Source organism: Rhinolophus sinicus, chromosome 1, assembly GCF_057876585.1.
Source record: "Rhinolophus sinicus isolate RSI-liver-muscle chromosome 1, RSI-T2T, whole genome shotgun sequence".
Taxonomy (NCBI): domain Eukaryota; kingdom Metazoa; phylum Chordata; class Mammalia; order Chiroptera; family Rhinolophidae; genus Rhinolophus; species Rhinolophus sinicus.
Genome location: NC_142501.1, coordinates 10,695,080 through 10,720,795, shown reverse-complemented (window position 1 = coordinate 10,720,795; position 25,716 = coordinate 10,695,080). Strand labels below are relative to the sequence as shown.

General features: G+C 47.6%; 1 protein-coding gene across 7 annotated transcripts in view; it reads right to left on the bottom strand.

The window, feature by feature from the left end:
• PLA2G6 (phospholipase A2 group VI) overlaps positions 1 to 25,716 on the bottom strand; it is a 57,279-nt gene that overhangs the window by 11,389 nt on the left and 20,174 nt on the right. Inside the window, exons 1-11 of one of the 7 annotated variants that reach the window (XM_088796484.1) lie at positions 15,748 to 15,968; positions 15,151 to 15,366; positions 13,984 to 14,167; positions 12,220 to 12,407; positions 10,203 to 10,299; positions 8,912 to 9,094; positions 5,651 to 5,759; positions 4,530 to 4,691; positions 3,651 to 3,713; positions 2,597 to 2,675; positions 126 to 289 (exon numbers count right to left, since the gene is read on the bottom strand). In XM_088796484.1, coding sequence (XP_088652610.1) covers positions 126 to 289; positions 2,597 to 2,675; positions 3,651 to 3,713; positions 4,530 to 4,691; positions 5,651 to 5,759; positions 8,912 to 9,094; positions 10,203 to 10,299; positions 12,220 to 12,407; positions 13,984 to 14,167; positions 15,151 to 15,366; positions 15,748 to 15,800 — 1,498 coding nt within the window. In that variant the 5' untranslated portion in view covers positions 15,801 to 15,968. Of the gene's footprint in view, positions 1 to 125; positions 290 to 2,596; positions 2,694 to 3,650; positions 3,714 to 4,529; positions 4,692 to 5,650; positions 5,760 to 8,911; positions 9,095 to 10,202; positions 10,300 to 12,219; positions 12,408 to 13,983; positions 14,168 to 15,150; positions 15,367 to 15,747; positions 15,969 to 25,716 lie in introns of those variants that run through there. The other 6 variants (XM_088796476.1, XM_088796478.1, XM_019752976.3 and 3 more) reach the window with 6 other exon arrangements.

Genomic DNA, 25,716 nt, shown 5'->3' with positions numbered 1-25,716 from the left:
CAGTGTCACGCAGCCCGACCGCTCCAGGAAGGAGATACCACTTGAGTCGAGACAAGGTCTACCCAAAAGTTTGCAGGTCTCGACCCTACCCAGCCCTGCCCTGCTGCCCAGGTGGCTGCCCTCACTGTGTAGAACGGCCAGAGCCAGGATGCCCCCTGTGCTGGTCCCTGCCACCCAGTCAAAGAGGTCCTTGATGGCGACGCCCGAGGCCTTCTCAATGGCGATGAGCAGCTGGATGATGACCAGGCCTTTCACGCCCCCTCCGTCCAGGCAGAGCAGGTGGTCGTGGCTGTAGTGGGGACAACAGTGAGAGAGAACAGGGTCCATACAGCCCGGCACTTTACATCCGCACTTGAGCCTGTGTCCCTGGGCATCGGTGCCATGCCAGGCACGTGAGCACGTGAGACCAAGCTCTGCGCTACTGGGGCTTGGTGGGGGGGTGAAGTCATAAAGGAACAGACGTGTATTTCTGGAGGTGAAAAGCCAGGTAAGGGGCAGCAGGGGGCAGGTAATTAGCCAGCAGACACCTGGGGCTGTCCCCCACGCTGGGTGGGGAGCTCTCAGGGCAGCCAGCTCTGAGGTTTTGGTCAGGTCTACATTCCCACTCCCAGGCCTGACCTGAAGCAGGTGTCTGGTAAGTCTGTGTGAATTAAACGGGACTGGGCAGGGAGGGGTGCGGGTATCCTGCAGCTGGGTAAGAAAGGGGTGGCAGAGGAGGGTCAGGACTCTCCACCTAGGTGGGAGCAGCAAGGGAGGAGGGGGCGGGGGGAAGGACTCTATGTGCCAGGAGCTGTGGGGGCTTTTGCCAGCATGAACTCACTTCAGTGTTCCCAACCCCCCTGGAGGCGGACACTCCCTGTTACCCCTGTGCATGGCTGACAGAATGAAGCTCAGAGGTCAGGTGACTGCCACCGTCACATGGGTGGTAAGTGATGCCGGCTGGATCTGGACCCAGGTCTGCTGACTTCTGAGTCACGCATCTCCCACACGCCGTGACATGTCTCCCTCCGTCCTGCCGTGCCCAGCCCCCTGCCCCGGGGGGAAGGCCTCCATGGTCTGTGCACAGACCTGGAACCTTCCCTCTGGTCTCCTTCTCATCTTTCCATCTCAGCTTAAATGTCACTGCTGAGAGAAGCCTGTCCTGATGCCATCAGGACCCTCCAGCGCAACCTGCTCCTTCCTCCTCCACCCACTTCCTTCGCGCTGAGCACTTCTCGCTTCCATAAGCAATCGTTTTTTTATTCACTTGTTTACGATCTTTCTCCTCCACTGGACTGGAAACTCCCTGAGGGCAGGGGCCGCCTCTGCTCTGCAGCACTAAGTACCCAGTGCACACAGAAGGCATTCAGTAGACAGCTGATAAGTGAAGGAGGCCTGCATGTCCTGACTCCAGGGTCCCTCATCTTTTCCTGGACAAGCTGCCCAGCCCTGCAGCAAGCCCAGAGGGTGGCAGGGGAGGCCGTGCCATTCTGGAGGCCTATGGGGCCTGACCACGGAGGCAAACATGCCAGAGACCCTTCTGTGGATGCAGGGCTGGCGACGGAGGGATCAACCCAGAGGGAGCAGGGCTGAGCTGTGGCTCTCAGACACATGTGGGGGTGTCTGGACTCTCACCTCAGCCCTATCGCAGGAAGGGCACAGGGGGCACAGTGGGAGGGGAGGTTAGAACGCTGATGGGCAGGTGCACCCCAGGGCACACATTACAAGGTGGCCGAGAAAACAAGTGGGATAGGCCAAGGGGAACAAGGGGAAGCGCCCTTCGAGGAGCTGCAGAGCCCTGCTCCCCCCCCCCCGCCCCCATGCAGGTGTCTGGCCCTGGGAGCAGGGCTGATCTGCTTATGGGTGTGTTCCCTGTGGGGCTGGCCCTGGGACATGGCCAGGAGAGAGCCTGCAGCAGCAGCAAAGGCACAGACTCAGGGAGACCTGGGCCTGAGTCTCCGCTCTGACACTCAGTGTGACCTTGAGCAAGTCACTTAACCTCTTGGGGACTCAGGTTCTGCAGTTATTAATACCTCCCTGGGACGGCTTTTAGGCTTGTGGGAAAGTAATAAACAGACTAAACCACCTCTATTACCAACGGGAATGCAGAAAGCAGTTGATGGGAACCACGTCTGTCTTGCTAACCTTCTGTGCTGGGGCACTGGTCCTGGGCCCCAGAGGCTGTCCTCCGGGACAGGCTGTGGGCTTTGCTTTGTGCCCATCACCCAGGCCTGCCTCGTGCGATGGGCCTGGGTGCACACAGGTGGGGGGGCAAGCAGCTCTATGAAGGGGGGCGGGTAAGGAGCACGGTGCGTCAGAGGGAAGCAGGCCCTCCAGAGGGGAACTGGGCCGTCTCCCGACAACCGTGACAGGGCTGCAGGGAAAGGGACAGGACTGCAGCCAGCATCACGTCCAGCAGCATCGTGTGACCCAAGGCCTGCACAGCCACTGACAAAGGAGCAGACCCAGGCTCTCTAGAGACTCAATCTCCTCCTTGTGAGCTACAGAGGACGTGAGCCACCTCGCAGCCCCTGGGCCGACTGGACAGCAGCCCAGAGCCCGCTGCGGACACCCTGCAGAGCCTCACCCGTGTGGCCCCCCTTCCCTCCTCACTTACGTCCGCTTCTCGTCCCGCATGGAGCTCAGGATGAAGGATGGCTTCCGGGCTCGGGAGATGTGCGTGATGTCCTGCAGCTCTGCGGGGCACAGGGCATCTGGGCAGGGGCCAGGTAGGTGCTGGGCCCCCGTCCCACGGGTCTCGCAGCAAATCTGGAGCTGTGCCCACACCCCATTGTCCCCAGCAGGAGCATGTGCCTGCCACCCCCAGGAAGGGCTCTTTGTCCCAAGACACAGCTGAGCCAGAGGCCACAGGCCCCTCAGGGAGAAATGGGCTGGAACAGAGGGGAGTCCACTGCTTTGGGAGGGCCCACCCCACCTGTCTGGCCAGTGCCTGGATTCTCCTCAATGTCTTTACCCCAAAGCTGCGAAGCACAAGCACCCCAGTCGTGTCCTGTGCTTTGCAGTTTACAATGCGTTTTTTCCTGTATCAGGCTGGTGCTGCTGACGACCAAGCACCAGAATCGTTATTGAAATTTACAGAGGAGGCTCAAAGAGGTTCCATGAGTCCTCCAAGGTCACTGAGCCCAAAGGGCTGAGTCAGGATGCTCCTTCCTCAGGATTTAACTCCGTGAATGAAGGAAGCTATCCCAACCACTCTTCAGATGCCCCTCGCCCCGCTCCCAGCTCTGGAAACTTCCTTCACGACCACTATGTCCATGTTTTCGCCTGTGCCCGAGGCTCACCCCGTGCCCACCCAGTGGGTTAGCTGCCCTCCTGACAAGCAGCCCAGCACCAGGTTCCTGGCCCAGCAGTGCCACGTCATCCCATTCTGACGGGCCCTCCCCACCAGTGTGCACAGTCTAGAAGCAGCGAAGCAGGAAGGCGGGCTGCGAGGTGGTGGGTCTCTCCCTCACCAGGCAAGTACCCAGAGAGTGGGCAACAGAAGCAGGAGACTGGCCAGGAGAGGCAGTAGACAGAGTGTCAGGGAGAGAGTGGTGAGGAAGGGTATATGTGCTGGCATGCAGCTGAGAAAAAGGAGAAGAGGGAACTAGGGTGACAGCTAACTCGGGGTATGGCCAGGCTCTGTGGCTCCTCTAGGGCCAGGGCATTACCCATCTGACGCCGTGCCCCGGGCCACCATCCAGCCTGGCTTGGGTGACTGACTGCCTGTAAAACTGAGAGATAAAGATGGAGGGGGGCAGGTCCTGGACGGGGATAGGCAGGGGGAGCGGGGGGAACCAGAAGGACTAACTGGCTGCTGGCCCTGCCTCTCCTGAGCTCCAGGCTGGGCTGGGCTCTCCTGGCTGAAAGTGCTGGTGTCTAATACCCCAATAGCAAAAGAAAAAAAAGAAAAAGAAAAGGCTGGTTTGCCAAGGATCAGCCAATCCTGACTGCCCTGTTCAGGGGACCCCACTCCCAAACAATCTAGGGCCCTGGGTGGGCCAGCCCACAGGAGATTCGGGGTCTCCTTGAGGGCTGTCTCCACAGTACCAAGGATGAAGGGGGTACATACTGTTGCCTTGCCATGTTCAAAAGCCTGCCGATAACGGAAAGGGCCAGCGGGGGAGCACACAGGCCTCGGATCTGACAGAGGGTCAGCAGCGTAGCAGAAGCTCCTCACTGAAGCCCAAGGACCAGGGGTTCTGGGGCCCCCAACAGTACTACTTACTGCCCACCCTGAGCTTCCAGGGGGATGGAGAGGCCACGAAAGCACCCACCTCATGGACCATGGCAGATGCCCAGACCTAAGACCCATGTCCAGGGCGTCCTCTCAGGGGAAATGGACTATGGGCCATTAGCCAGGGACCCCACCGGCCTCTGGGCGCTATGGGCTGCTGGCTGCCCTCAAAGGCTAAGAAATCCTGCCCATCCTCCCTGCTCATTTCAATGACTTCCATGCTGGATCCCTGTTTTCTTTCCAATCAGGAGCTCTGATCTGAGGGCCTGGGAACCCGCTGGAGAGGAGGGGACCTGGGAGGGGCGAGGCCTACCTAGGTTGTTTAAGCTGACTGCTGGGGGCTGAGATCTTTCCAGGGAGAAGGAATGATGCGCTGCTGTGCAGCCCGGCTCCGCGGGGACTGCTGGGAGGAGTGGCAGGCGGTGGTCGGCCCCTACGGTTCTCAGCAGAGTTAAGAGTGACCTCCTGGTGACAACTTGTCATGGTTTGGGAGTGGGAGACCGCACAGGATCAGAAGTGATGTCATTATGCGTGAGAGGCCCCTCCTTCCCACACACGTCACCTCTCCCATCTACCAGGCTGCCTGGGAACGTGGGGGAACGCCTGACCCCAGCCTGATGGGTGTGCAGACTCTGATCTGTGACACCCAAAGCAGCTTCCTGGGGCCAGGGCAAGCACTGGGGGTGGCCCATGGAATATGGAAAGAGCACGGCAGTGTAGTTTGGGGACTCCCTCTTTCAACTCCACTCAAGAAAGCAGGACTCCCACCTCCATATTCAGCAATTCTCAAAACTGCCGAATGGAGAGTCCCTTTCAGAGCTAGAAAGTGACTAACCAGCCAGCCAGTGGGCACTGACTCCTACCTAACGGGTGGGAGAACTGAAAAGGATGCCATAAGAAGTAGCAGCGCACGTGCACGCTCGTGGACACGTAGGCTCATCCTCCCATGCACACGCTAGCAGGTACCCAGCAGCCTCTGCAGCCTGCAGAGGGGGCTCCAGGCTCCCAGTGAGGAGGAGCCGCCTTTTCCAGCCCTGAAGGCAAGGCTCACCACGCAAGCATGCAGTGCATGCAGCTGCCCGTGAGCATGAGGGCATGCACGCACATTTAGGTCGTGGTTCCGTCAGTGAAATCCCCGAGGGCGAGGGACAGGGCTGCTGCTGCTGCCTAGTCCCCTCCCCGCCCCCTGAATCTGGCACCTTGAGGTGGGATGGGGCGGTAAGCCCCCTGGTGGGCTCCATCTACTGGTCAGGGCCCCTGTTCTTGGGTAAAGGAAGCTTCCCCTCTCAGCCTCCCAGGTCCTCCTAGAAACGCTGTGCAGGGAGCCACTGGGAGTGGGGATACACAGGCTGCTGGGACCTGACAGCAGGGCTTCCCTCCTCCCCAGTCCCGAGCCCCACCCACCCCTGCCCCATGCTGGTCCCGAGCACATACGTTTGCTGATCTTGGAGGCTATGATGGCAGGAGTCTCCCCAAAGTCATTTGGGGTGTCCACCTCTGCCCCAAACACAATGAGGGCCTTGATTATCTCCACGTTGTCTTTCTGTTGGGAAATGGGGTGAGGGGGAAATACACAAGCTCAGCGAAATGAAGATAAAAAGGACCCTGTCTCTGCCACCCTACCCACCAACTCCATGGGCCTCTCCTCAGCTCGGGGAGAGACACTGGAACCTTTGATCTTCTACCTCCATCGATCTGACATTCTCAAGTCTACAATGTGAAGGCTGGTGCCCTGCTAAACAGGCTTACAAGTATCTCCAGGTGAGGGTTTTACAACCCAGGCAGAAACTGGAAGTGACTCGCCCAACCCCAGCCCCACTAGCTCCTTCAAAAAGGAAGCAATGTACCTATGACCCCCGACCCAGAAGCCAAGAGGACACTGAAGGGTCAGGGGCTGCTGACTGCTTTCAGGAGCGGCAGGAGAGAACGAGCAAGGAAAGGGAAGGCCGCCTTGCCCTTCCAGTCCAGGGTGCCAGTTCTGAGGGGGTAACTGAGCACACGTACTCGCCCCCCCCCCCTGGCAGCCTCCCTGCACATGACACGGCAGTTTGCATCTGCAGGCTGGGTGGGGGCAGGGCATGGCATGGTTTCTCAGGACAAAGCCACAATCAGGCTGCCAGGAGGCCTGAGCTCTGGCCTTACGACCGCCCCCCCTCTTCTCAGGGCCTGATTTCCTTGCCTAGAGAATGAAGAGGTATGTCTAGAATGCAGTCATCCAAACAGATGTTCATATATACCATTGGGATTTATAAGGGCACAGGCAAACACGTGTGTTTTCATTAGTTATGTGTTTCCTTTTTTGGCGCTGGTTTAACCATTTACAGTAGTGTTATAACACTTCCCTCAAAATAAATTTAAGTAAGTTTAAAAGCCTGCCAAAAGAAATGATGAAGTTCATCATTGTAAAAGCGGTTCATGAATGTGCCCAAAACTGTGAAGATGGGATTACATGGAAAATCATGAAGTGCGTACGTCAGCAGTTCTCAAAGTAAGATCTGTGGACCCCCCTTTCGGAAGGTTCGCGAGGTTAAAACAGTTTTCATAAAAAATAACAAAATGTTTGCCTTTGCACTGTACTGACTTTTGCACCGATGGTGTAAAAACAACGGTGAATGAAACTGCTGGTGCCTGAACCCTGAGCAAGGCAGACACATTAAACTAATAGTCATTATGGTTTTTCTTCTCTGCCATGCACTCGCAGTAAAAGTAAATAAATAAATTAAAAAGCCATTCACTTAAGAATGCCCTTGATGAAATAGTAAGAATTGTTCCATTTTACTAAATCTCAACACTTGTGTATTCTGTCATACAATGGAGTACAGACAAGGCATTTCTGTGGCATAACAAAGTATGATAGTGTCTTGAGGAAAAGCATTTTTGCAATTGTCGGAGTTGAGAGCAGAACTTTTTTGTTTTTTTTTTTTTTTAAACAGAACACTGTTTTTACTTGAAAGAATGACTGGCAGGCAAACTGCAATTGTTCAGCCTTGGTTACTGAGGAGACATTTTCTCAAAAATGAAAGCAGTGAGCCCATCACTTCAAGAAAAACAACTGGCAGTATTTTGTGCCAATAATAAAAATCAAGCTTTCATAAGTCCAGAAAACTCGTGTACGCCATGACGGGCTTGACAACTTCCTAAAATTTAAAGACTTTTCTGATGAGATTGATGGTGATATTTGCAAAGGTGGGTTTTTGATACTGTATCATGAAATGGGTCAACATTTTTGGAAGCTTTGCATACTGAGTGAACCAATATTTTCCAAGGATGACATGAAATCATGCACAGGTAAAAGAGCCATGCAAAGTGCAAGAGATGCCAGTGGATTTTCACATAACAATGTGGGAAAAGTTTGCAGAGATGGTTTCAAATTGTCCACTGTAACCAACTTGTCAGAAAATACTCCTTGTCGAGTTTTGGTGCAGTATCAAAGAATACCCACACTTATTTGAAAAGGTACAACTACATATCTTTTCCAATGACATATCTACTATGTGAGGCCAGATTTTCTTCATAGTCTTCAATATATCCAACAATACACTGCAACAGAATAAAGGCAGCACAAGATAGGAGAATTCATATGACTTCTCTGAAGCCAGGCATTAAAAAGAGTCGCAAAAATGTAAAATGATGCCAACTCTTCTCAGTCAATTAGGTTTTGTTTTGGCAAAAAAAGTTGTTTTTCATAAAAAATGTTATTTATGTTAGCACGTGATTGGTAAATTTTGGTTATTTGTAAATGAGTTCATAAGTATTTTGAAAATTTCTCCCTTTTAATTTCTAATATGATAAAAATAGATACAATTCATATAAATAAAAAGCCTTTGGGATCCTCAATAATTTTTAAGAGTACAAAGGGATCAAATAGACCAAAACATTTGCGAACTGCTGCACATAATTCTAAGGGCCCAGTCAGTACTAAAAATGTCCATGGTTTTATTTATAATTTCAGCCTCTTGCTCTACCATCATGACCTTTGGTATAAAAGAGGATGTCTTTGAATTTGTCCTAAAATGACTTTTAGAGTCCCGGGGATCTCTCTCATTCTATCACTCCCAGGCTTATTAGACGTACGTATATATGGTATTGCTGTCGTTGTGCACATCACACACACGCACACACGTGTCTGTCACAGAGGAGCATTCCCTCCCCTGCATTCAGTATGTTCAGACTGGAGTTGTGTGACCAGACATTAGGGCGTTTGAGAGCAGGACCTATGCTCTACAATAGACCAGCACACGTGACCAACACAGAGCACGGGCCACTCCGACGTGTAAGCAGGTCCTGCCTTCCAGGGACATAACAACATGCAGATGAATATTGTTCCCTAAAAACGCAGGGGAGGAGAATTAACATCTGTGGGACGTGCCAGGAGCTGCATGTGTCCTTGTAGACATTCCTCCTTGTTACTAAGTGTCTACCAGTTAATCCTCTCTACAGCTCTGCCAGGTGGGCACCAGCACCTCCATTTTCGAGATGAGGAAACCAAGGCTGAGAGAGGCAACAGGGTGGCCCAAGGCCACAGTCAGTAGCCAGAGCTGTACTGGCGCGTCACACCACGGGAGTGAGGGTACAGAGGACAGAAAAGGAGATGTGCTCTGGGCCTGCAGGCCTCTGGCATCCCCACCACATGGGCCGTCAGCTCGGGCGTCAGCTCTGGCTGGTGCTGGGGGGCAGAGCGGGTCCAGGACTCACCGACATGGCCACGTGCAGCGGCGTGTTGCCGTGCTCCCCGCGGGCATTGGCACTGGCCCCATGGGTCAGCAACACTATGATACAATCCAAGCGGCTGCGCATCACCGCCACGTGCAGGGCCGTGTTCCCCGCCGAGCTGGTGCTGTTCACGTCGCAGCCTCGTTTCAGCAGCATGCGGGCCATCTGTGGGAGGCAGGAGGTCCAGGCCCGACTCAGTGGGGCCCTCAGAGCAGCTGTGGCCGGAAGCACCTGGAGGCACCTGGGCACAGCCACTTTATCCCTCAGGCCTGCAGGGGCCTCTGGAAAGCTCTAACAATGGGAAGCGCCCACATGGCAGGCCCCAGCTCTGGGGGTGGCCCTCGACCTTGGCTCCCATACCACTGGCACCCACATCCTTCCCTGGAGCTCACAGGACCCAGTCCCGCCCTGCAAAGGTTCCTCCGGGCCCTGTCCCAGAACTGCCCCATTCCCCGTGGCCTTTCCTGGGACCTGCAAAGGTAAGACCCTTCCTCAGGACTTGGCAACACACACCCCTGCTCACCCAGCAGCCCCGGGGAGCCTGAGGCTATAGAGAGGAGCCTGGGTTTTGGAGCCCGACAGGCTCGAGCCATAAGCTCAGCCCTGCTTCATCCCAGTTGTCTGCGCTTGAAAGGGTCACTGCACCCCCTGTACCTCAGTTCTCTCTGCTGCGAAAATGGGAATGCAAGCCCCTACCTCACAGAGTGTGGCGACAATGAATGACAAAATATGCACGAAAGGGCCCGACTTGGTGGCTAGCTCCTGGCATGAAGAAGGTGCCCTGCAGAGGATGGCATCTCTTCCCTCCTGGCCCATGACCTTTGGGGCCCTCCAGCGTACTGCTGAGCTGTGCTTCCTGGAGACGAGAGACCAGCGGCCTCCATCCTCCCAAGGGAACAGAGTGTGGCTTTGGAAGAGACCTCAGAGGAGATGCCCAGCCAGCATCACCACCTTCTGTTTATGAGGCACTTGACAATTTAGGAAGAATTTTCTCACGCACTACCGCACTGATCTCACACCTCCAGGGCCAGGCCATCGGAACCCCAATTCATACAGGAAGACACCACACAGGGGACACCATCACCATGCCAGTGAGCAACAGAGCCACGCCAGGATGTCCCCTCCTTGGGTTTGTCTGCCTGGCAACCCCCTATGAGATCAACCCTCCAAGTGCCTCCTCAGAGTCTCGCAGGAACCTCCTTCCTCGGGCACGAGGAGAACAAAGGGCTGTGGGACCTGCCCCCTGCCTACCACTCCCCCACACTTGGCCTACCTCTGCGTTCTTGGCCCAGTGCAGGGGGCTGGCTCCATAGCGAGGGTCTTTGCTGTGGATCTGGTTGCTGTCCATATTAATGATCAGTTCGGCACACCTGGGGGGAGAAGAGCCCTGGCGTTGTGAGGAAGGCCACGGGCAGCCTGGTGCTGGAAGAGGTCATGACTAGGGGCTTCATCTACTGGTCAGGGAGAGTTTCTGCGAAGAAAGTTGCAACAAAACCAACCAGTGCGAATACCATGTTATGCCTAGGGTATCTTGAGCCCGTCAAGGCCTGGCACAAGCCCCTTCCTCCAGGAAGCCTTCCCTGATAACTCCAATCAGGAATGATCACTCTGACTGGCAGTGGCTTTGGAGTCTGACAGGCTTGAGGTCAAGCCCCAGCTTCCTCACTGATGACTGCTGGAAAGTGGCTGAGTCCATCTGCAACATGGAAACAGTCCTAACAGGACTGCGTGGGGATTAAAGGAAACAAGATGTTTCAGCACCTGGTTCTGGGCCTGGCACATAGCACCCTCCATCCCCCGACTGCCCACTGTTGGTGTTTCATTCAGTGACTGTCCCCCGAAGGCAGCAGTAAGCAGGGTGGTTAAGAGTACAGCTGCTCTCCACCCCTAGGGTGGAACCAAAGGAACTGAGCAGGGGCTCCAACAGATGTTTGACCACTGTTTACTGCAGCATTATTCACAACAGCCAGAAGGTGGAAGCTACCCAAGTGCCCACTGACAGAGGAATGGGAAAGCAAAATGTGGGATACGTAATGGAGTATCATTCTGCCTTAAAAAGGCAATTCTGATCCATGCTACGACACTAATGAACCTTGAAGACTAAGTGGAACGTGACGCCCAGGCCCAACTGGGCTGTGACACCCAGCTGAGTGCACGCAAACAGCAGAGGGGCTCCCAGACTGGAGCTGGGATGGAACCACTCTCGGTAACCCTAACACCTGCAGTTCTTAGAGAATGGCTGGTCCCATGGGGGCCAGCGAGGAACGCGGCTGCGTGCAGCAGTAGGGCATTCCTAAGGTATGAGACGACTTGCACCATCACACGTGCAATGAGCCTCTTTGACCTGAGTGGGCCCCACGGGGGAGGCCTGAGAAGGAACCTGACTGAGGGTGTCTGAGGAGGGAGCAACCTGGATCATACGAGGGTCCTGGAAGTAACCTGGACCAAGCAGGTAACTGGCGCTTAGCACACTGCCCAGGACTGAGGGACCAACTGATTCATTCATTCATTCATTCATTCATTCATTCATTCATTCATTCATTCTAGATACTGTACCTGCTGGGTGACATTGTGAGATAGTCATCTCTTTTATCCCACTCCACCCACGCTCCTCCCCCTGCTCCCCGCCCCCCCCCACACACCCCACATGGAGAAGAATTTTCCTGAAACCAGGGTTTCTTAGGTCTGGAGAGAAGGAAAGAAATGAGAGTGTTCTAGAGCTCCCTGAAACATGGGCCTGGCACCTGTGTCCCAGCAGTGCCACCAGCCAGGAAGGACAGATGCATCTAGGCAGACAGGGCCCTGGGCCACCCTGCCAAGCATCCCTGGGCTTTGAGTCGGCCACAGAAGCCGGGAGCACTGCAGCTGTGAAGGGGTTCAGATCAGGCTGCTGGGCTTGAGGGAAGATGACCCAGTTTGGGGGGCCCTCCAAGCCTTGGGGTTGCATGAGATTCTAACACTGAAGCACCACCTGGGGGAGCTGGATAGGGGGGGACCCCAGGGAAGATTAAGATTGCTTTTCTCCAGTTTGGTAGAGGGAGGTTCATGGTCAGAAATGAAGGTGAATTACAGAGCAATTTTTCAAGTTTTATTCTTTATACAGCAGAGTTTACGGACTGAGAGTCCCACCCCTGCACATTTATCAAGCACTTTATGCCAGGCCAGCCCTTGGTGCCAGTAGCTGACAGGCATCTAAGGAGCCTGTGGTCGCTACTCAGGACAGGCCGTGAGAGCTGAGGCCCAGCCGACCACGTGGGGTGGGGGTGGGGTGGGGTGGCGGTGCGTCTTACCCCTTCTGGGAGAACTTCATGGCTGTGTGGATGGGGTAGCCACCAGGCCCCATGATGTTACACCGAGCATTGCACAGGAGCAGCACACGGACCATCTCCTGCTTCCCCAACTGGCAGGCCAGGTGCAGCGGGGTCTGCCCTTGGTTATTCACCTGGTTCAAGCCGGCTGATGCATTCTTCCCTAGGAGCTGACAGCAAACAGCAGCGTGGGTCGCAGCCCAACACGGAGAAGGCCCTGCACGTCCCTCCCCTAACACCCACCGCGGCAACCTCTCTGGGGACTAAGGGGCAGGGAAGCTGGACTCCACTGAACACTGGTAAGACCTTAAAGAGAAGCAACAGAGAAAGGAGGACTTGGAGGGGAAAAGGAAGCCGACTGAGCCAGTATTGGCTGGGGCGCTGGTCGGGCATAACTGCAGTACGTATGAGAATTTCTGAATCAAGAAATTTAAAAGTTGGTTGTATCCAGGGATGAGCCCTGGGGGGCTGGGGGGTGGTGATTCTTGCTTGTCCTTGTATACCCTTCTGTGCTGCTTGAATTTTTTTTGCTACGTGCAGGTGTTATTTTTTCAATTAAAAAAATACCAGTATTAAAAAGCGAGTCGGAGGTTTTTTATTTCCTCACTTGTGGCTGAAGGCTGTCTCCCTGAGGTTAACTGCCATCCCTGTTACCTGTATGACCAGCTGGGCCTGTCAGCAGCCTGGGGACACAGCAGGGAGGCTCGACTCAAGGGCCAGCCCCACCACTCACAGCCCCACCACCCCTCCCTGGGCACACTTCTTAACGTCACTGAACCTGTTTCTTTAGCAAGGAGGAAAGGATAATGACCCCCACCCACAGAGGGGATTCTGAGAATTAACCAGAACACATACAACACTCAGTACAGGGCCAGGCATGAGACCAGCACGTGATACAGGACACGTACAGTTGTGTGCAGGGCTGTTGATAAGAGTGTGCATGCCCTCTGCCCTGAGGCAGGATGTGTGTGGCCCTGAGCTGGGCACTCAGTGGATTCTCAGTAAGGGTGGAGTTCCACAGGGGGTGTGGCATTCTCTTCCCTGAGAGCACTAAAGCATTAGCTAAGAATCCCTATTTTCTGGAATCATGTAGCTCCATTCTGATGCCAAGTCAGAGACAAAGATATAAACTTCAGAAGAATCATCTAATTCTAGGCAATAAAATATTGTCCAGCATTCTGTCTTTCCTACCTAATATGTAAAGTCGCCTTTTAATAACATCACTGGATCTACTCACCCACAACTTTTATTTTTATTTTTCTGCCCAGCTAATCCAAAATTGAACAGGAGTGCCTCTGGTGCAAATGCCCAAATGAGCCCGATAGAGTTTTGTTTTGTTTGTTTTGAGTTCCTGTAAAAAGTGAAGCTCAGGTCACACTGGACGATGAGCACCTCCAGGCAGGGGCTGAAATGCACTGACTCAGCCCAGGGTCCAGTTCACAAGAGGTGGTCGGGAAAAACCGAACTAAACTCACTGGCTGGACTGGGCCTTGAGTTTAGTTTGCTGGGTGGAGGACTTTCCCAGGGTTGTCAGAGCAAAGTGGCCGAGGATGTGTCTCCTTGACAAGTGTGGAGAGGGAAAAGCAGGTTGGAGGGTTGTACCCTCCACAAAGGAGTTCGGGCTTCAAGGACTAAGAAGGAACAGGGAGAGGCCCCGAGTTACATCTGAGCCCAGGGGCCCAAAGAGAGCTGTGGGCACAGCGGGGTGTCACTGGTGCTGGTTACCCTGTCCCCACCCCTGCTTACCTGCAGCACCTGGGAATTGTCACCCTGGACAGCGTAGTGGAAAGCCGTCTCTCCATTGTTGTCGGTGACGTCCATCTGGGCATGGCAGTACTGCACCAGCTCCACCACGAGCTCTCCATCACCCTTGCGGCAGGCCAGGTGCAGGGGTGTGCAGCCCTCCTCATTTTCTGTGCTGTTGGCGCAGCTGCAGGGAGGGCCGGGGAGGTGAGTGGGCAAGGCACAAGGTGAGCGGCGTGCTGAGACACCGACGTGCAGAGGGAAGTGGGCTAGGAGCGCAAGAACACGCGTGCCCTGCTCAAGCTGGTTCAAACCTAGGGATGCATCACAATTTATTTGTACCTAATGTGGTTTGTATCCGTGTTTAATTCATGGTGCACACCTGTAGGGGAGATGTGCCCCAGGGCCACACCCAGCCTGAAATGGGCAGCGGGTGGCAGAGAAAGGGTCGCAGAAGGCAGAAATCGCACTAATCGTGGGCAATTTACTTAACCTCTCTGGACTGCGGTATTCTTATCTACAAAAAAATGAAAACAATACCTGCCGTGCCTGCCCTAGGAAACAGACAGACTGTCGTGAGATTAGACACATGATGTCCAAGAACAGGCCTGTCAACTGTAAAGGGCAGCCAGGATTTTTGAGTTTTGGGCCTGGGCACTGAAGCAAGCTATCTGGGAGGAGAACCAAAGGAGGTGTGGCGACCTCGGGCAAGACAGCGGCTGCAACCCTATGACCAGCATGGTACCTTCACACGGGGCGCCCACTGAGACACATGTGGGATGAATGGATGTATGAAAGCAAGTGTTCCAGCTCCCCGACGGGCAACCAGACCTTTGGAAGAAGACATCAAGGATCTGAAGCCTGCTCGGCCCCCTCCCGCTAAGTGACCTTGCACAGGTCACATAACCTCTCACTGGGATGACGAGCTCCTGGGGGTGTTGGGAGGATTCAAGTTCATGGTGGGCATTCCAGAAATGTCACGTTTCTCCTTCTGACTTTAGTCAGCATCCCTACACTGTAACCCAAAGGCACTGCTGCCCCTTTTGAAGTCAAATATTCCGGGCAAGCTTTGAGTTTATGGAAGGGGACTGAGGCAAGACGGAGGAGACCGTCCCCACGGCCCCGCCCATCCACATACACTGTCCCCAGGGTCCTGCCCTCCTGCCCCACCTGATGATGCGGCTGTGATGGAAGCACTCTCGGATCCCCAACTCTACTGCCAAGTGGGCCACCGACCAGCTGAGGTGGCTGCGGATGAGATCGGTCAGCTGCTGCAGGACCTCGGCGTGTAGGATGCGGCTGGAGCTCTCATAGAAGGGCGGCAACTGGGAGGAATAGCGCTGGAAGTGCAGCAGGGCGTCAGCCTCTGTCTCCAGCTGGAAGAGTCTGAGGAGCCAGGACCGAGGAGGAAAACATGGAAATGAAGCCTTGGGTCCCTCCAAACAGGCCGCTGCCTACCTCAGGCTGTGCCCTGATCCGCTCCAGCTGGACTCCCCACACCCAACCCACACACACACATTTAAATGGAGTTGGGACTTTCTTTTTATTTGGAAAGATTTCCTTTTCTTTCTTTTTAAAAAATATTGTCATGTAGGACTGGCCCAGTGGCTCAGGCAGTTGGAGCTCCATGCTCCTAACTCCGAAGGCTGCCGGTTCGATTCCCACATGGGCCAGTGGGCTCTCAACCACAAGGTTGCCTGTTCAATTCCTTGAGTCCCGCAAGGGATGGTGGGCTCCAACCCCTGCAACTAAAATTGAACACGGTACCTTGAACTGAGCTGCCGCTGAGCTCCTGGATGGCTCAGTTGGTTGGAGTGCATCCTCTCAACCACAAGGTTGCCGGTTCGACTCCCGCAAGGGATGGTGGGCTGTGCCCCCTGCAACTACAGACTGAAAACGGCAACTGGACTTGGAGCTGAGCTGCGCCCTCCACAACTAGATTGAAGGACAACGACTTGGAGCTGATGGGCCCTGGAGAAACACACTGTTCCCCAATAGTCCCCAATAAAGTTAAAAATATATATATATAAGTGTTGTTTAACCTAAATGTCCAGCAACAGAATATAAATTGTCACATAAACTATGGTACATTTATGTGGTGGAATATTACGCAGCCATGAAAGTGAGACATTAAAAGAAAAGGGAAATGTTATTTTGTAATGTTATGTTAAAAAGCAGGATACAAATTTTGATGATATGTGATGAAACTGTATTAAAAAAAAAGACTGAAAGGAAATCCGTCAAATGTGCATGGTTGCATAATAATTTAAATGTTCTTTATCCATTATTTCCAAATTTTCTACAATGAATCTACATAATTTTTATGATCAGAAAAAACAGTTTTGGTCCCTTTTAAAGAGTTATGCTTGAGTCCAAGGGCTGCTGTTAAGTTGCTGTGTGTCCTGGGGAAAACCTCTTCCCTCTCTGAGCCCTATTTGAAATATGAGACTAATTGCCCCTGTCCTACCTACCTCAGAGAAGTGCTATGAGGATCAGATGAGAAAGTATTGTAAAGGCATTTTAAAAACTATAATGATTACATGTCAGTGATGGTTACTTGAACTTCTGAGCAGGGCTTTCAACATACCAGGTCTTTCCTACACACCTCCACAAGCCCGGCAGCCAGCTCAGGGAGGTAGTGCCTAGAAAGTGCCGGCTTGACACGGCCAGCCTGTTCTTTCCCAGAGACAGCAATTGCTTAGTAAAGATCTACTGAGCACCCGCTCTGTGCCTGACCCTGTTCTAAATAAAGGGGTAAACTAATCAACAAAACAGACAACATGCCCTGCCCTCCTGGAGTCCATGTTCTTATGGGGGAGGAGATCAACAAAATGAGTAAGGCAAAAATCAAAATATGGAATTATGTGAAATGGACTATTGGGTAAAAGGTGCTACAGGAAAAACAAAGTAGGAAAGGGGGGTAGAGAAGGACCCTTCCTCAGTTCTCCTCAGCTGGTTTTGTTTCATCTCACTAACCTCTTCCCATCAGAGCGCTGGAGTACTCCACATCAAATGTTGCTGCTATGTCAGATATAACGACAACTGCAAACTGGTCACTGGACTTGGCACCAATTGAGGCAGGAGTGACTCTGACAAGTGTATTTTTGTTGGAGTGGGGTAACCAAAGCTTGACTGGAATGGGTTTAAGAAAGAACCTGATTGGAGAAATTGGAGACGGCAAGTACAAACAATGCGGAGTTTTCTGTAGAGGGGGCAAACAAAGGTAGCTAATGGGGAAAGTGTAATCAGGCTGGTGGGAATAATCCAAAAGAAAATGGGGTCTCTCTGAGGACTGCCACTTCCATTAATGGCAGACTAGGTAATGTGAACCAGCCACCTGCTGGGGATAACTAGAAATGTTGGACAAAATACAAAAACCATCTGTTTGAGGTGCTGGATACTATCAGACAGTGATGAATTTCCAGGCTGGAAGGGATTATGGAAACCCAGGAAGTGAGCCCAGTGTTTAAGCTGCTTGAGAATTAAAAAATACAACTGTCCATACAATTGTTACTTGAAAGGCTGGAGGGACACACAGTAACATTAACAACCCACAGGCTCAGGGGACAGAGGCTGGAGGCCAGGGGTCTGCAAGGGGAGAGCCCTGATAACCACCTGTTACTCTGGGTTGGGATCCTAAAAGTCTACACCCTAGAAATAAGGGTGGGCTACAAGTAAACAGACCCTCACAGGGACTGCAGCTCAGCCTCAAATCATTTCAGTTCTAGAAACTGGACTGAGTTTATCCTGAGCGAGCATGTTCCCAGTACTGGGAGAAGTACACATAAAGGAAATATCAAACTGGGCTTCAAATGATTTCTACAGCATTATTGCAAATCCAAGGTCCGACACATAATCAAAACTCACCAGGCACGTGAGGAGATACGACAATATGAAAGAAAGCCAACAGAAACAGATTGATAAGTTGGGGGAGGGGAGCTGCAAATATTTAAGTCATCTGACACCGACTTTAAAATAACTGTGATACTAACCAAGAGGATAAAACAGAAGATTTACAATTTTGGCAAAAAAAAACACTTTAAACTATTAAAAAAAGAACCAAGTGGAAATTACAGAATTAAAAATACAATTGTCAAAATTAAGACCTCAATGCCTAGGTATAAACAGCAGATCAGACAATGCTGAAGAGAAAACTAGTGAATAGGAAATAGGTCAGAAAAGAGTAAATAGAATAGTGCATGGAGAGACAAATCTTGGAAAACACACACAGTAGATAAAAGATATAGATATGTAATGTAAAGACCTAACATACATATAAGAGGAGCCCCTACCCCCCAAAAAATAGAAAAAGAAGTGGACAGAAGCCATATGTGAAGAGTTAATAACTGTGAAAAACATTGATTTGCAAAACTGATGAAAAACTGATGAAAAACATTGATTTAAAATACCCTATGAGCCCTCCTCCACCAAAAAGGAAAAGAAGGAAGGAAGGAAGGAAACACACAATGTGATATACAGATGATATATTACAGAATTGTACACCTGAAATCAATGTAACTTTACTAACAATTGTCACCCCAATAAACTTTAATTTAAAAAAAGAAAGAAAAAGAAAGAAATCCATACTTAGGGACCTTGGGCAGGTTTTAAATGTGGCTCAAAATTCTTTGACACTCCTCCCATTGGGAGGAGCCTTTTCACCCTGTAATCTGGCTCTGTAACTGCTTTACCAACAGAATATGGTAGAATTGATGCTGTCCTAGGTTCTGGACCAAGACTGTAGGGACTGGAAGCTTCCACCTCTTTTCTCTTGGGACCCAGCCATCATGCCACAGGGAAAGTGAAGCATCCATGGAGATGACTACTGGCCTGGTATGAACTCCCAGCCAACAGCCAGTAGCGCTTGCCAGTTGTGAGTGGGTCATCTTAAAAGCAGATCCTGCAGCCAAGCCCAGGTAATGCCATATAGAATAGAATTAAGCCTTTCCAACTGGGCTCCACTCAAACTGCAGATTTGTGTCCTAAATAATTGTTATCATTTTCAATCACTAAGTTTTGGGGTAGTTTGTTACATAGCAATACTGGAGAAGAACACATATTGGTAAACGTATTGTAACACAGCAATAATTGACACGTGCCATATTACAACTGCTGAAAACAAAATACAAAGAGAAAAATTTAAAAATAGCAGAGGAAAAAAGGGTAATCTTCAAAGGGCAACCATGAGACTGACAGCTGGCTTCTCAACAATGGAAGCCACAGATAATGGAATCACATCCTTAAAAAGCTGAAAGAAACGCTACTGAAAATTCTGTACCTGGGGAGAAAAAAACCTTCACATATGAAGTTGAAATTACAACATTTCACCAAAGGGTGGGGGGAGGAGGAGGAGGAAGACTGACATTAACAGAAGGAAATATACAAAATATAAAAGTATTTTTGTCAAGTGGAAGGAACTTGATCCCAGATGGATGGTCAAAAATAATGATGGGGGTGGGGGGAGAATGAAGCACCAGGAAAAGAGTAAATATGTGAGCAAATCTAAATAAATATTCACAGTATAATGTCTTGTTGGGTTTAAAATAAAAATATTAATAAAAAAAACAGCACATGGCATAGAAGCCCAGAGGGGGATAAATGCAGTTAAAGGGTTCTAAGACTCATTTATTATTCTGGAAGATTCTAAAGTACCAATTATACTTCAGTAAGGCCAAGGATGTGTGTTACAATCTCTAAGGTTCTATCAAGAACTGTGAAGGGTTTCAGATTTTATCCTAGTTGCAAACTAACGAGTTAGCCTGACACAGTTTCATGGATGCTGGCAGGAAGCACAAGATTCCTGGATCAAAGACAAAGGGCAATTTATTACTCACAGCAATAACAGTAGCCAGAGTATCAGCATTTGTGCCAATTCCCTGGGATCCAGTTCCCACAGGGTGACATGAAAAGGATCAGGTGATACCTGCTCATGTTACATTAGAAGAGAGAAACCCTGAGTGCAGGGAATTTGAATCTTTTATAATTGTCAATAAGCAAATCTGTCTAAGCTTTATTCTGGAGGAGCAAAGATATTATCTTCATTATATAGGAGAGTAAGCAAACCTATGCCCTGCTCTAGAGAGAGACCCTATCTCTATCTTCCAAGTCTGTTCACCTTACAAACACCCCTGTAAAGATAGCCGGGAGCAAAGATAGTCAGTGTCTGCTGGTAAGATGTACAGAAACACGAGAGACCCATGGAGGACTGTCTCCCAACAGTTATCAATAAAAGATAATAATAGAGTATATACCTTCCAATCTAATAGAGAGGGAAAATGGAATAATAAGAAAACACTCAGTCATGAATTGCAAAGCATTATACTAAGTGAAAGAGAGTCAGATTCATAAGACTACATGATATATGATTAAAAGGTAAAACTGCAGTCATAGAAAGTAGATCAGTGTTTGCCAGGGACTTGGGACTCGGTGGAGGGGATTTACTGTAAAGGAGCATGAAAGAAATTTTGGGGATACCAGACATGTTCTTCATCTTGATTGTGGCGATGGTTACGTGAGTATGCACCTTTATCAAATTCATTGACAGGTACACTTAAAATTGGTAAATTCTATTTTTTGTAAATTGCATCTCAAAAAAGCTAACTAAAACAAAACAAAAAATAAATGAAAAGACAAGAAAAAAGGAATAAAGAAAACAAAATAGGTGGAACAATGAGAACAACAAAACAAACAGTAAGATGGTAGATTTAAACCCAAAGATATCAGAATTCCATTAAGTTTAATAGACTAAACGGTCCAAATAAATATAAGGGATAACAGACAGGATAATAGGAAAAAAAGACAACTACCTATTCTTTACAAGTTTAAAAACATAAGGAAATATGTTAAATAAATACTAACCCCCAAAAAGCTGATGACACTATATTAATATTAGACAAAATAGAGTTTAAGGTAAAAAGCATTACTGGAAAATATAGGGACAGTTCATAATGATAACTGTTTCAATTCACTAGGAAAATACGACAGTTATAAATTAATATGTACTTAGGACTAAAGTTCAAAATAAAGTTAAACTTGACAGAATTAAGAGAACTAGAGAAATCCATGATTACACTGAGATATTTTAATATCTTCTACTAGTTACTTAAATAGCAGACATAAAACACGCTATTGGACATAGAATAATTAGTAAACATGACCTAACAGACATATATAAAAAACACTATTGCTTTACCAGCTGACTGAAAAGTTTTGGTCAGGCAAGTTAACAGTTTTTATTGTAAGACAAAAGTTTATAAGGCTGAGCAAAAGATGGCTACAGCCCGGGCTGCATGTCTAAAGGAGATTTGCAGCCCCAAAGGAGGGGGTGAGGAGGGTTTTACAGGGGCGGTGCTGACAGGGTAGCATTGTTTAAACAGAAAATGTTGACTGCCTGCAAACCAGTAGCTGTTTTGTGGTGTTTTCTGTTATCGCAAGTTTGGCTCTGTCTGCAGGTGCAGGCCAGCAGACATTTTGTTGTTTTCTTGCAGACTTGGCTCTGTCTGTAAGTCAAGGTCTCTGAGACCTAACATTTAGAGACCTGCCATTAAGTCAAGGTCTCTAACATTCAGAGACCTAACACCCACCAAGTACAGAACACACGTTCTTTGCAAGCATCCTCATACAAAAATTATAAATAGTGGACCTATGCTGGGCTATCAAGCAAATCTGAACAAATTTCAAAGACCTGAAAATATTTCAACTATGTTCTCCTACCACAATGCAATTAAGCAAGAAATCAATAATAAAAAAATAACTAAAAATTTCCCTATGTTTGAAAATTAAGCAAGATACATATAAACTATCTGTGGTTCAACCAAGAAATCATGGTGAAATTTAGGAAATATTTTGACTTAATGATCATGTAAATATTACACATGTAAACTTGTGGGATGAACTTCCACTTCTGGATATGACAGAGAGCTTGTACCAGACTAGCCTTCCTGATGAAAACAAATATAGAGGCAGGATTAAATTCAGATAAGTATTAGAAGGCGCTGGAGAGAACCCAAGACAGGCAAGGCACACAGGGCCAAGATTTTAGTGAAAAGGGAACCACACTGATGTAAGCTCCACATTTTTACTCAGGGCACATTGGTCTCTGGTGCAGGATATAGAAGCCAAAAATAAAAACTGCACCCTAGTGCTTCTAGCACTCTTACTATGCCGGGTAGAGAGAGGCCAGCACTTAGAGTTTCCAAGATGGCTAGAACTTGAAGGAATCAAGTTCACTTGAAGGAGAAGTGAACCCAAAATTTTGCATGTAATTTTACCTCATCAGCCATGCAGAGCAAGATGTCAAGAAACCAAATAGAAAATAGCAGCAGGGAGGATACAGAGCTCAGCAGAAATTCTGGCACTTTTTCAGTACTTGGGAAATAGAGATCAGAGTTCAAGGTCTACCCAGGTGGAAGGACCTAGTAAAAGCAAGGCCTTAGTTTAGATTTAAGAACTTCAACCCTCTGAGAGTAAAGGTTATGATCTAGGCGTGAAGGCAAGTTCAAGACAGACCAACACTAACCAAGCCTGAAATGCAGCCTTAACTAAATCTTTTGAAGGAAGACAATGCCTCTATCGTTTTTCATGTACAATACCCAACATGCAAACAAAAATTATCGGGCATGCCCCAAAACAGGACCAAGTAACAAAAAGGTTCAAGAAGAAAAAGACAATGAAACAGAAACCACAGGTGATCCAGATAGCACAGGTATCAAATAGGAACTTGTAAAAATTTGATTGAAAATAAAAGATGAAATACTGGGGTCGCCAAAATACACATGACTTGTATTCATCTTTTGTTATTGGTATATATGGAGTATTACAATTTTTTAAAATTTATTGGGGTGACAATTGTTAGTAAAATTACATAGATTTCAGGTGTACAATTCTGTAATACATCATCTATAAATCCCATTGTGTGTTCACCACCCAGAGTCAGTTTTCCTTCCATCACCATATATTTGATCCCCCTTACCCTCATCTCCCACCCCCCAACCCCCTTACCCTCTGGTAACCACTCTAAATTATTGTCTGTGTCTATGAGTTTTTGTTTCTCATTTGTTTGTCTTGTTCTTTTGTTGTTTTTGGCTTATATACCACATATCAGTGAAATCATATGGTTCTCTGCTTTTTCTGTCTGACTTATTTCACTTAGCATTAAGTATTACAATTTTAATACAGTTTTTTTTCCTTTCTTAAAATATGTACACATTTTTTGGCACCCTCTGTATGTAACAAAAGAATAAATTGGACATTTTAGAATTGGAAAATACAATAACTGAAATTCAACAGATTGGTCTAACAGCTGACTAGACACAGCAGAAAAGATTAAAAAAATAGTTTGGCAAAATATATCCCAACTAAAGCAGAAAGAGAAAAAGGAAGGATAACACATTTTAAAAGATTAAGAGACATATGGGAAATGGTATAAACGTTTGACAAAGGTATAAATGGTATTCCAGAAGGAGGGTAGAAACAGAACAGAACAGAAACAATAAAAATACTGATGAATAATATTCCAAAACTGATGAAAGAATCAAGAAACAGATTCACGAATCTCTACAAACTTAAGAAAGACAAATAAAAGAAACAACCACCTGGGCATATAATAGTAAAAGTGCAGAAAATAAAAGACAAAGAAAACATCTTGAAAGCAACTAGAGGGAAAAAAGACATATCTTGTTTCCCTGAAAATAAGACCTAGCCGGACATTCAGCTCTAAAGTGTCTTTTGGAGCAAAAACTAATATAAGACTCAGTCTTATTTTACTACAATGTAAGACTAGGTCTATATAATGTGACGTGACGTGACGTGACGTGACGTGACGTGACGTAACGTAACGTAACATAATATAATATAATATAATATAGTACAGTATAATATAATGTAATGTAATATAACATAATATAATATAATATAATATAATATAATATAATATAATATAATATAATATAATATAGTACAGTATAATATAATGTAATGTAATATAACATAATATAACATAACATAACATAACATAACATAACATAACATAACATAATATAATATAATATAGTACAGTATAATATAATGTAATGTAATATAACATAATACAATATAATACCAGGTATAATATAATATAGTACTGCGTCTTATATTAATTTTTGCTTCAAAAGGCGCATTAGAGCTGACTGTCCAGCTAGGTCTTATTTTTGGGGGAACAGCGTATTATCTTTATTCATTTATTTACTTTCTTTTTTCATTTTTTTTATTAGTTTCAGGTGCACAAAACAATGTAATAGTTAGACATTTATCATTTATATCCCTCACACAGTGACAACCCCCCTCCCCCATCCACTACCCCTCTGACATCGCACACAGTCATTACATTTCCACTGTCTCTATTCCTAATGCTGTACTCCGTTTCTTGTAAATATACATATATATATATAATTGTGGTTGACATTCATTATTGTTCAACTTCAGTTTCAGGTGTACAGTGCAGTGATCAGGCATCTACATCATCCCTGAGGTGGTCTCCCTAATGAGACAAGTGTCCATCGGATATAGGGTATTATCTTTAAATAAGCAATAATAAGACTGACAGTTGACTGCTGATAGCAACAATGGAAGTGAGAAGACAATTAAATTACATCTTTAAAGAGATAAAAGAAAATAACTGTCAGCCTAAAATTCTATTCATTGAAGTTATATTTCAAAAATAAAGGTAAAATGCAGTCATTTTCAGACACCCAAAAACTGAGAGGATTCACTGTCAGCAGACTTACACAAGAGAATTACTAAAAGGGGTTCTTTAGGAAGAAAGGAAGCTATCCATGATGGAAGCATGATAATGCAGGAAGGAGTAAAGAACAATGGAAAGGGTAAATATGTGGGCAAAACTAAACTGACTGTTTATAAAAACAACAGTAATGTTTGGGGGTTAGATATATATACACAGGTATAGATATTTACATATATATTTAATTAAAATTAAAATACATCACAATAATATCACAAAAGGCGGATAAATGAGATGGATAAATGGAACTGAAACTGTTCAAAAGTTTTTGCATTGTCAGGGAAATGCCAAAGTATCAATTTAAGGTAGACTGTAATAAGTCATATTGCAATCTTTACAACTACTAAAACAATAAAACAGCTAATGGACAGAAAAATGGCATTAGTATATGTACAGCAGCATTTGGCTTAAACAAAGCCAAAAGTTGGTTCTTTGAAAAGACTTTGAAAAACCAATAAACCCCTAACAAATCTGAACAAGAAATAGAGCAAACACAAAGTACCATCTCTTCAAATCCTTCAAATATTAAAAAGAAAAGAACAGGATATTATGAACAACTTTATACCAATGAATTTAACAACTTGAAGTGAACAAATTCCTTAAAAACACAACATACCAAAACTGACACAAGAAAAAAGAAAAAAATTGGTAGTCCCATTTCTGTTAAAGAAATTGAATACATATTTTTAAAGCATCCCACAAAGAAAACTCTAGGCTCAGATGGCTTCACCCATGAATTCTTCCAGACATTTAAGAAAGTAATACCAGTCTTAAACAATTTTCAGAAAATTGGAGAAGGATTACTTCTCAACTCTTTTTATAAGTCCAGCATAAAGCTGACACCAAAAACTGATTAGAATATTTTTTTAAAAGAAAATTACAGGATGAGACCTCTCATAAATATAGATGCTGAAAATCCTAAAAAAGTATTCGATTTAATCTAACAATATAAGAAAAGG